At 41.3% G+C, this 12,125-nt stretch overlaps 1 protein-coding gene across 1 annotated transcript in view; it reads left to right on the top strand.

The window, feature by feature from the left end:
• The first annotated feature begins 3,810 nt into the window (after positions 1-3,810).
• Positions 3,811-12,125, top strand: part of LOC119745554 (mothers against decapentaplegic homolog 6-like) — a 30,288-nt gene continuing 21,973 nt past the window's right edge. The window contains exons 1-3 of the mRNA XM_038221947.1: positions 3,811-4,841; positions 5,739-5,792; positions 6,426-6,554. Of these exons, the coding sequence (XP_038077875.1) occupies positions 4,397-4,841; positions 5,739-5,792; positions 6,426-6,554 (628 nt within the window). The 5' untranslated portion in view covers positions 3,811-4,396. The remainder of the gene's footprint in view (positions 4,842-5,738; positions 5,793-6,425; positions 6,555-12,125) is intronic.

Genomic DNA, 12,125 nt, shown 5'->3' with positions numbered 1-12,125 from the left:
CCAAGATTTCGCCTGTCTCGTAAGGGTTAAACTCCCTTCCGATCGGTACGCAGGCGAGGCGCCAGTTCTTCGCGCGTTCTACGCAGCGATTCAATCTGCTATGGTCTCGAAGGTGACAATTAGTGAGATTGTCCTCGTCATTAAGTGGGAAAATCCTTTTAGCCGATAATCCCAGCCAGCCGCCCCCCCCCCTTCATTTCATAGCCGATCGTTGTAGCCTTCACGCTCCGTTAGAAAATCGAACCAGAGAAAGCGGCTTCGATTTTTGATAACATACCTGTGGCTTCATTACTTGTTATTAGGCAAAACTTTCAACAAACTTGTTTTGCCTCAGAAGCTGGTCTTGTTAAGACCACAACATCGGGCCAACTAACTTTGTTGAAAACTTTAGACTGATTGATAAAAAAAGAGTGATTAAACCATGGAGGAATAAATCCTCCATAATTGAACCGAGTATGATACGTTTTTTCTTAATCAAACTTGTTCTAAGGATAAGATTTTGATTGAACAGAGTAGGATCGATTTGAACACTTGTCAAAATATTTTTGTTCATAACTTATGATTAGCTGCGTTGTACAGGTAAACTAGTTTTCACACACTAACTCATAATTAAGGTGAACAAAATCGCAATGTCGGAAAGTGCCTAGCACAAAGAAGACTTGAACTTTTATCTGGAGATTTTATTTAGTAGAAAAACGGCTGCTAAAAAGTGTCAAAATGGGTTTCGCAGTTACAAACTTATGAGCAACTCTACCGAGGAGGTATTAACGCCTAATCCTGTGTACCTACTTTTGTCTATACCGCCATTCAGAAAATCTTTTGACACCGTCAGGCGCCGAGAAGATCCACGGGACAATGGACCCACGGATTTGGGTCAGTGTTCCGCTAGTGACTCGGGAAAAAAGGTGACATGGGCTTTAACAAAAGGGGCTGGGATGAATGGTGCAGGCTGCGCCACGCTGGCGCATCCTGCCTGTCTGATGGGCCGGGTTCTGGGCCGTCAGTACCTCCGGGCGACACCCCTTTGAAAAATCACCACTTCTCTGTCGCCCGTGTGCATGAGCGACCGCCGCCAAGAATGTATACAACCTACTGTCACAAAAAACCCTGCCATTGTCCTGATATGGTGGAGTTTCCGAGTACTTCCACGTCAAAAAAAGGCTGATTCACGTGCCATTGGTTTTGCAATATGAATGACAACCGGCGATTCGCTATACAACACCGCACTGGAGTTTATTCATAGTCAGTCTAAACTGTAAAAAAAAAAAAAATCGAAATTTATAAATAAGTTAATAAAATGAGATAACTTTGTTCCCCGAAAAAATGGCACGTGCGTAGACGGTATCAACGAAGTGAAACGCTGTAAATTTCGTCGGAGCGGAACTGGAGCTGAGTCGCTGGTGGATGGTGAGTTTTGAAAGTTGTCATCATTCTCAACAGCTATACTTCCTCCCTCTGTTGTAGTCGCGACAAAATGCATCCGCGTCACGCGCCCGTTGTACATGCACCTGTAAGTATGGAGTAGTAAAACTTGCAAGTTGTAACATATCTCGTAACTTGATCTTGAAATATATTTTTCTGAATCATTTCCTATGCTGAAATGTTGTCAAACCATTAATACAGCAAAATTGTACACGACCCTAAACTCATTAAGCCGATTATTGTAAATTTTAATCATAAAAAGTGCGTCATTCTGTGGGAAGGAAATAATGCAGTAATACACACAATTATCAAGCAGAACATTATTAAAAAACATTTTCAAATGCGCTGCTTAACTTTTGATCAGACTTTTGCATATTAGCGTCTGTGTTTTTATCAGTCTTTACTGGGCCGTGCAGACGATTTCGAGGTAATTTCAAGTAGGCCTGCCGCGCCCCAGGAGATGAAAAAAAAGTTTCTCTTGTGAATATTTTTCCCCTTCTGTTAACCCGGTCCTTCGGCCTCAAGACGAACAACAGGAGACCGAGATCTCTTCTCGCAAGGGGGACAGCGACGAATTGGTCATATTAATATCATAGTAATACGTAAATTAGCCCCCTAAAAATGCACGGGCGAGTCGGAGTCCCGGAAACACCTCTGTTTTGCCCGTGGGGCCCAAGTGCGTCTGTTAGCCTTAACTAGCGGTGCCTTCGTGAGGCGCCTGCATGTATGCGGGTTTTTTTAAAGGGGCGATGCCGTTGACCAATTTTACGACACCTTTAATGACACCATGTGTCTTTTGATAGTTATCATGAAGCAGGATGGAATATTCGTTAAGGCCATTATTTAAAGGAATAGTTAAGTTTCGTCATTTCGGATTTTTGAAGGACATTTTTTTTAATTTTTTTTGTTCAGGAAAACAAATTGACAAAAATTTAAAAAAAAAAACAATAAAAATTGAATAAAAGTTGAATAAAATCAACCATAACATTATAGGCAGCAATCGTTGGGCCGCGCTTGGCATTTATATTTCATGTTTTATAGCTGTGGTTCTATGCAAATAGACAATTTGTATTTCTTTTAGCAAATGTATTTAAACTACTAATTATGAAATAAACCCAAATTCAATTATGAAATATAAAAACAGCCTGAACAGTTGACATGTTTCCCCACCCCCAACCCACATGATTCTAGCTCCGCCCATGCAGCTCAGATAATGTGTTCAATATTAAAGATTTGCAGGGCCCCGATGGAAACCAGTTTTAAACTGTTTGGGTATACCTGGGTATAAAGAAATGTAATAAAATAAATAAAAGTTAAGTGACATTAAACAGCCGTCAAGTTGGAAATATTATCCTAAAAAAAAAAATTAAAAAAAGATTGGTAGGTAAAATAACTTTTATTCACATGCAACAAGTCGTATGTGGATGATTTACATTATCCCAAAAGTAACCTCCGGAATTATTATCAAAAAGCTTACTCGGGATTAAAAATCATCGGCCCACTGGTACTAAAAACTCCGTGAAATTATTCCGTCTGGTTTGCTGCCATTTAAAAGAAATCAAGAAATGTAGGTGTAGGTGATCTCCAATCATTTGACTGATTATTGGATATAATAAAGAGTGCTTTTGACGAAATCGTGTTTCGTCATCAAAACGTTGTGCATGGTTTTTCACCTGTTTTTTTTTTATATCAAAGAGTGTCGTATGAGCTGAAACTTCTCTTCAACGGGTTAGCTTTGGAACATACATCTTTAGATTTTGAGTGGTGTAAGTATTGGAAACATGAAAAGCAAATGATCCTATATGCCTTTAAGATGACTTCTTAATTGCATAATGCATACTCGGGAAAGAGTTGGATCCAAGGGGCCTGCTGGTCCTTTGGAGGGGAGGAATTTCTGAATGTAAGTGCAAGTTAAAGGACTGTAACAGATTTTTGAAAAATAATGTCATCATGAACATTGTGCATTTTAGTCAAAATCTCTGTGACTAAACTTCGGATCTCCTGAATCCTAGAAAATCGAATCGTTTCAATTAGTGATTAGTGATTACCAGTCACTTTACTGCGAACAAAGGGTCATTGCCCCCTTTTGTCGGTATTTGCAGTTAATGCCCATTTTTGCAAAATCGACCTTGTCAGTTTTATTAATTTCGCCGCAGTGGTGCGGGCATGCAGTGTCACTCTTATTCTGCATGATATGAGACGATCCCTGTACGTACCCGGAGGGAGTAGCCGCGATCACTGGCACAGCGCCATGTTATTTGCTCAACAATCATTTCAGACTCGAGCCGCGCCAAAATGTCTAGACGTCCCGTGACTCAAACTGACCAATCAGCGCGCGCGTAGCTGTGAGCTCATAATATAATATTCAGTGTAGTAAGAAAAAAATTCTCGTGTGTTGATTTTTTTTCAGATGTACGGAGTACGTGGTTAGGCTCACATGTGCTTGTGTTGTTATCGTGCTGAGTGTTATGATTCTTGATCTTTTTTACCTCTGCGTGGATGTTGTAAGTTGGAGATCGTGACCGTGGACGATCGAGGAAAGCTATATGCATGTACCAGCGGGATTTTTCCTCAGGTTGGCGGTGCGGAAGTGTACGTAATCGGTTTGTGGATGCGAGCCGGTGTGCTGGCGTCACAGTGCCGCGGAGTTCGGGCCAACGCACTGATTGTAGTCCGTACCGTGTACCGTGTGACAACGAGATCTGACCGCGAGGTTGAACCATCACATAAGGCCTGGCTGTACGTGCTGGGTGAGCATTCATTACTGAGATAACGAATGGTCTGTGGAAAGAGATACTGTGCAAAGCCTATCACACAACCGAGAAGGGTTGGTGATTTGATACCAGCCCATTGCTGCGTGCATCAAATGCCGAGACGGGAGTGGATTTAACTGGTCTTTTCGGAGGTTCCAGCGCATGGAATGTTCAACGAGAGTCACCGTGGGCTATGACCGTGTGCCGCAATCCTATGTCGCATGTTCAAGTCCAAGCGCACGGTACTTATCCGGCGACTCTGGAGGAGCCGTTGTGGTGGGTGCTCCACCGTCGGCGAACAAGGTCCCGATAGCAGTCAGGCCATCGCGGACTCGGACTCGGACTCCGAGTTCAAATCGGCCGCCCACAGCCTCCTGAAACGAATCAAGGACCGTCAACTTGAGCTGTTGCTCGATGCCGTGGAAAGCCGTGGAACCACCGCCACTGCCTGTGTCCCCCTACCCAAGGGGGAACTCCGCCTGGGTAGGGGACGGACTACGCTGCCCCACGTGTTGTGCTGTCAGCTCTACCGCTGGCCTGATCTCAAACATGCTGCCGAACTCAAGAGACTCAATTTCTGCTGCCAGTCCGGACGCGATCTGGAGGAACTTAGCTCAGGAAATGTATGCTGCAACCCGTATCATTTCAGCCGTTTGTGTCAGCCAGGTAAGGCAAAAAAGGAACTTGAGAAAATTCCTGTCAATTTAAGAGAAAAAAGTAAATGATTTACATTTTACTTACGGCAAAAGCCGGCCAAAGAGAAGTTGCCACGCGCACTTGCAAATCGTCCAACAACTGAAACCGATCCGCAAATGAAAACCTGATCAATTTTCTGTTCGCTTCTGTTTGCTAATTTAATTAGTCTGATGCTTTAACATGTTTAATTACATTCACAATCATGACAAAACTCTCTACTTTATGGAAACGTCTTATGCTTCAAAATATTCATGCTTCATCTTATAATTATATTTTTGTGCTTACAGTTTCTCTTCAAGGTTAAGCCAATTTTTTTGGACGTTTCACGAACGATCTCACGGCGATGCCGAACGGCGTCAGTCAAGTTTCAAAACAGTTTATTACTTGCTGCGAATCGATTGGAATATGTGATCATTATGTATTCTATTCCTAGAATTTCCCCCTCCCTTGTATGATATCAGCAAACATAAATATGCGAGTGATTTTAATAGTGTGTTTATCTACAGTGCTCTGCTTCCAGAGGGTCTTTGCAGCGCGCCATAGTGGCCCCGCCTGGGTGGCTATGCCCGCATGGCCCCGCTATTCTCTATTGAGTCACGCATTCGATTTACTAACATGGCGCCGCGGTTATTTATGTGGCCGATCAAGCCGGAGTCTTTTCGCCTCGATTAACAAACGCTGGCAGGCCTGGCTTGCCCATTCGTGCACAGCGGGGATGCTGCAGCATTCTTTCCCCTTCAGCTTTTCCATAATGCTGACCTCCACATGCACACATAATACACACACAGGCACACTGATAATATAAAATTCTCTTTTTGTGGCCCTTTCTTTTGAATCTAACTCTCTCCTGTTTTTGTTGTACTGTAGATTCGCCGCCGCCTCCATACAGTAGATTTCCGATCGAGAGGGCCAAAACGGAAGGTTGGTTGTTGCTTTGAAATTGACCCATGAGGCATTCACCAAAATGGTCACATAAAATTAATAATTTTTTAATTTATTGAAAAAAAAGTTGGCAGCAAGATAATTAAATGCCCACTGAGTACATTATGTAGTGCCTTTTATGAGGTACATGCAAATCAATATAAATTAGAATTATTTTTTAAATTGAATTAATTGTTTAAGTCCATGTCTCTTTTTTGCTCCTAGAATCCATATTAATTGGGATTTAAAAATATTATGATTGAGCGCTCAATCAGGCCATCCGATCTTCTTTTATTTCATTAAAAAGTCATGCCAATTTTTTTTTTTTTTTTTTTTTTTTGCAGTTAAGTTTATTGGTAGAATTATTTTAACCCCACCCACCGGAATAAAAGAGTAGCTACCCCTCGTTGGGCCTCCTACCATTTCTGCCACTTCTCATTACTCATTCTCAAAAGTTATGCAAAGCCTTCTCCCCATGCATTCCAGTGCTCTGGCCTGGCGACAAACAGCGAGCCCCATAATTGAACAGTGGTGTGCGGTAATTACCGCCTCCATTTACACAAGACAATAACAGATGGTTTCTATTTTCTCCATTTTTCTTCCGCTGCCTCTGCACCTTCTACACACAACCAGCCTCCAGCATTAGCGAGGGGCGTTTCACGCAGGCCTCCGTATCCACCACTGGCTCCACCGTGGATTTTGGCGAAAGCACCGAAACGGGAAATACGCCAAGTCAAAGGCATCAACCCTACGCAGATGCAGGTTCGTTAAACATACCCAATTTTAAATTAAAAAAATCCTCTACGTTCCCTTCCTCTTTCCTCACTTTTTCCCTCTGTCCGGTTTTCCTTGCATCTGTCAACCATGGGTTTAGAAGGACTGGTCCCACTTTCTGAAATCTCTGGAAAAGACAAATAATTGGTTTTCATCATAAAAAAAAGATGATGAAAAACTTCATTACATTATATGCACACTGCCACAGATACAGAATTGAGGAATTTAATAATTGATACTTTGGACATGCCAATGAAAAACCGTTGTCCTAGCCAATACAAATCAGAAGTACCATGGTCGTTTGACATAACAGTCCCAATCCCATATTCTCAAAATCGTTTTAAATAGTAGTTTCCTCCAGTGGAAATGTTGTAATGAGCTTATGGTTGATTGTCTATAAAATGTATTACTTTGTAATCTTTTTAGGAAGTGATGTAATACATTTTAATACATTTTAATACATTTTAATACAATGTAATCTTTTACATTGTACTTTGTAATAATAACGTGGGAAATAACTGCATCTGGCTGGGTACATTTAAAGTCTTGCACTTTATTTACTGTTTGTTATATTTATGAAGGCTAATGTGTAGACTGCTTGAGTCATGTCTAATGTGCATGTTAATTAATGTTAAAATCAATTGTTGTACATGACTGCAACGCTTACATAGGTATTACTAAGTTTACATAATAAACAAACTCGCATTGTCTTTTCCTGTTTGTAAAGGACATTGAGAATCTTTAAAAAAAAATCTGCATTGGTTTGCAGGAATTACATTTTGAAGTCCTATTGGACAGATTTAACTGAATATTTTCATGAGTAGAGTGGTTAAATCAATGCATTACTTTGGTCTTTAAGAAAAGAGATCAACACATTTTTGTAAGGGATTTTTCCGAAAAATTTTGCCAACTTAAAAGAAAAATATTAACTTCTGTAACAAGTAAGACTGTCAGACAGACATACCCAAAAGTTTGGATGGAAATGATCAAAATGGCCGTTTGGTGATTTTGTCCTTGGACTGACTGAACTCATAAAATGTTGTTCAGGAGAACTCCTGCACACAACGCTTACTGTAAATACTGCGTTTAAACTATTTCACAAGTGCCAGTAAATCCCATTGATTTGACTTAGTTTTTTATTATTTGGTTCATTGTTATTATAAACTCCCTTATCTTTATGTTCCATTAGGGGCAAGTGAGTAAATAAGGAACTTACCAGAGGCTGTTTATTGTCAGAAAAGGATATATTCAAATGTGTGTGTGATGGGGTGGGTCAGGGGTTGACATGTGGACATATCAAAGTGTACCTAAATCATTAATGAGCTAAATCTGTAATCCTGTGCCCTTAATCCCCTGGGCCTTAATCTGTATTAGAATAAGGCACATGTCTCCATTCTCTTGTGTCAGGTCTGGATTAAAGTGTGGAGCCGGTACTGCCCGGTAGTATTTGTATGTTATCTTCATGGCGTTTGTCGGTATTTAGCTGGCGCCACTGCTAAATATGAAATAGATCCATATTGCTGTGTCATACTTCAGTCAGCGTTCGTCCAGATCTTTGGGTTAAGATTTACTTTTTAAATTTTATTGTCAAAAATGCCTTTCACCAGTTACATTTAAAAGACATCACTCCGGTACAAAACTACAGAGGCCCGAATGAAAAAAAAAAAAACTGTCGCATTTTACTGAATTTAATTATTAGCACTGGAGTTTATATTGATTTCTTCGTCTTTTTACTTCTCATGAATGCCATTACAAATTATGAAACACTGTACAAAGTCTTGTGTGGTTTGGAGTTTCCTCGTTTTTTTTCCTTCTAAATTCCCAGTTGCATGCCTGATATTCCCATGCCACTTAATGTCTGTGAAATATCGTCACATATAAACTATAAAGGCGTTTAAACTATAACGGCGTTTATACATTCCCATAGCATTCCCGCCCCCTCACACCATTATGCCGCCAGCTCATTAACAGCCTACGTTCCCCAGAGGCAGTTACCTCCTGGCAATGTATCCCTCATCATCCCCCCCTCGGGAGTATCCAACCTCACCCCACGAAGCTGCTTAGGGGATGATTAGAATTGTAGATTTGCCCCAACACAGGATACTTGTGCTCGTTGCTGTCTGCCCTGAATTCAATTTGTTTTGTTTTTTAGGTTTTTTTTTTTCATAGTTAATCAGAATCTAGATGTGTTGTACATGACATGAATTGTTTCTTTTTGCTGTGGAACAAGGCCGTGAATGTGTGTTTTTTGCTTTGTTTCTTATTTTAAAAGTCTTTCATGGTCTTAAAAATTACTTAAGTTAAGTTAGGGATTCTTTTGTGCGTGATGTAGCCTCACGCATTCACTGTTTGGTGAACTATGTAGGTTTTGCTGTCAGAAAGTAACAAGGCATGTATTAAATACATTCTAGTTATCTGAGTTACGTCAAAATTGTTGACCAAGTTTGAATAGTTTGGATTTTACAAACTGGCTAAAATTCTGTGAAATAGAGTGTTTCTCTGGAAACCATGTGAGAAATCTCCTGGACTGGAATGTTGACTGGCAGAAATTTGGTATTCAAGATAGACATCCCTCTGTGAGATATGACAAATTATTTCCTGGGCATCTGTTCTGTCCTTTCATTGCCAATGTACATGCATGATTCTTGGAAAACTTGGTGAGAAGGGCACTAAATCCCATCCCCCCCCCCCCCCCCTTCTCTCTCAACTGACCCACAGCCACTGACCAAAAGAGCCCGGGGAATTAGCATAGGGCAGCAATCGTCCATAAAACCTTTGCGCAAACCACTGAGCATGTATAACCCCGGCCTCACATGGCTCCAGAGTTCTCTGGCCAGCCAGCTCACTCTCCAGCCACACTGGCACCAGCTAGGCTGGCTAGGCCAGGCCAGTTGTAAGCTTTTGGCTGGGGGAGAATGTGGCCGTTGCAGCGAGGGGTCTCACTCCCCCTGGTAATTACTGAATTACCAAAAGGCTTTTTTGGAATCCTGTTGGGCGGCATGCCAATTAAAATATCTCTGAATCTGGTGGATTGCTTGGTGGTCCCTGTTTGCATGTCGAGTTCATCTGGGCTGTTCATGTGCTGTGTCCCGGCTCAAAAAAAAGATGTGGGGTTGAGTCTCATTGTAATGGAGAAGACATTAACTGCTTCACTTTGTGGCATTTCATGGTTTTAAAATTCATCTCGGCAGACTTGCTTAAATGCTCAGCTACACAGTTCAGTGGTCTTTGTAATAATCCAGCCTCTCAAGAACCATTTAGTTGCCAAATTGCCTCTGTGGCTCATAAAATGTTGAGCAACCATAGAGCAAATCCCCGTATCATTTTAGCAGACATTTAAGTAGTGGATTTGTTCATTCCGGGTTCTATTTTTTTGTGGCGTGCAAATCCTCTATGACTTTTCGCTGTGTTATGCCTCATTAATTCCTGCCTGTCCTGCATGCTTTGGGTCATTAACTGGCTCTACACATCTTTTTCCAATCATAGTTAATAGCTCTGGCTCGCTCTGTTCCTTTTCTTCCCCGCCCATCAAGTCACAGTGGTTCCGTCCATCTTCACAAGCCTGGTATATTATCAATAAGGTAGCACCAGTTTTTTTTTTCTTCCCCTAACAATCCTGAAAAGCGCCAGGAATTTGCCCATGCGTAACAAGGCCTGTACAATTTTGACACAAGTTTGTGGTGAAAAAAAAAAAAAACTGTAAAAGAGACCCCAGCTCCCAGAGAACAGAACCTGTTACAAAAAGTGCAACTATTGTTGAGGATTGATTGGGAGGCATTGGTGCGGAACAAGCAGAGGGCAGATTAGCTGTAATGGCATTCTGGTCCTTTGGAAACACCCATCCAATAGAGAGAAAAAAAGCGGAAAGTAAAGCAGCCTATCTTTTGTTGTCGTAAGGTATTTTGGAATGTTTTGTGGGCCTACATGTTAGCGAGCTAGCTTTGGAAGTGAAGCATATGACCCCAGTGCCACCCCCCCCCCCCCCCCCCAAAGATAAAAACTATTGGATAACCAAGGTTTTCCCCACCAATAGTTATTTAACAAACTGTTTGAGTTTCGGATTCTGTACATGACTTTTTCCCCTAAAAAGCTGACAGTTCTCATTCTCTGAATAATGTTTACGTTGTACATTGAACGCACATGATTTTAACACGTTTGTCCGAGGTGATTCATTTCCAAATGAAAAACATATTTGCACCAGATACTGTTTAACACACAAAAAATGGATGTAGGCACAACTGCTAAGCCTACATGTGTCCCGTTAAGTTTCAAGGGGAAAACGTGCGTTTGTCACTCAACAAGAAATCCTTCATTGATGTCCCCAGAGGAAAACACAGCTGGCAAAATTTAGAAAAGTCAAAACAGGTGTGCCAAACTGGAAAATAGTAGATGTCTAGAGGAATGGGGCTCGAACAGAAGTTGTTCAAATCAGGAATTATGGTCCAAGAATTATTTCCAATTTCCAATTGCTGATGTAGTTAGTGACTTGGCTATACAGGCATAGGGTACTATCCGCATACTTTGTGTAATCAGTGTAATATGAGCATAAGTAAATTTACCATTTATGTACTCTTTTGTTTCCAAAAAGAGTGAAAATACACCTATTCCTATTCCTATTTCTGAATCATGGAGACAAGACAAGTGAAATTCATTCAATCAAACAGATCGATTTTTCACTTGAGTTTTGACCAGTGTTTTGTAATGTAGAGTATATCAATCTAAAATTTGAGTGATTTTCACTCTGAATCATCTTGTCCTTAGTGTCACTCTAATAATAACAATTTGTGAAAGAAATCTCTGGAGTATAAACTCACGACAAATTCCGGACGATCAGAGTTGTGTCAGCCAGTTTGGGTTTTGGATATCCCATGCATGGCGTCCTCCTGGGTTTGGCCAAAGGTTTGGCCTTTACTGATTTGGTCTAGGCGGTTCCTGCCCATTGCATCACAAAACCTCAAAGCAAACAGATCGACAGATCCGATTACCAAGGTCTTGCTCTGGATTCCATCCCCTGTAAACTTTCTTGGCTTTTTTTTTTTTGTATTGAAAAGAAGGGAACCTCCAGGGACGTTGGGCTGAACTGGATAGGGCAAGTTCCTAGTAAAAAGGCTACCTCTGACTCTTGAGCCCAGGCATTCACTGGGGTGTTATTTTCATTACTTATATGCACAGTTTATTCTGACATTCATTATATGTACTCACAGGCCGGGCATGATGGAATATCAGGCATTGTGCTCCCTTGTCCATTGCCTGGAGGGGGTAGGAACCACGAAGGGAAGAGCCAAAGGGAGAGTTTGATAAATGAGGCAAGAAAGGCTTGCTTGTCTTGCTTTGGCCGTGGGGGCCGGCACAGGGTTGGGGCAAAACTGTGGTTAGCAGCAATGCTTGTACAAAGTCAATGCGATTCAGCATAAGCTGAACCTAATCCTCAAAATATGTGCGCTTGCTTCTATCAATGTATCATAGCATTTTTTTTATCTGTGAGAAGTGGCAGGTCAATACTCAAGTGTTCAAGTCCTGTGTCAAAAGTGGGCAGATTTATTTTTTGGGTCATGGAAA

This window comes from Patiria miniata, unplaced genomic scaffold (assembly GCF_015706575.1).
Source record: "Patiria miniata isolate m_02_andy unplaced genomic scaffold, ASM1570657v1 HiC_scaffold_7, whole genome shotgun sequence".
NCBI classification, from domain to species: Eukaryota; Metazoa; Echinodermata; class Asteroidea; order Valvatida; family Asterinidae; genus Patiria; species Patiria miniata.
The sequence above is the reverse complement of the archived record's forward strand: the minus strand, read 5'-3'. Positions and strand labels throughout refer to the sequence as shown.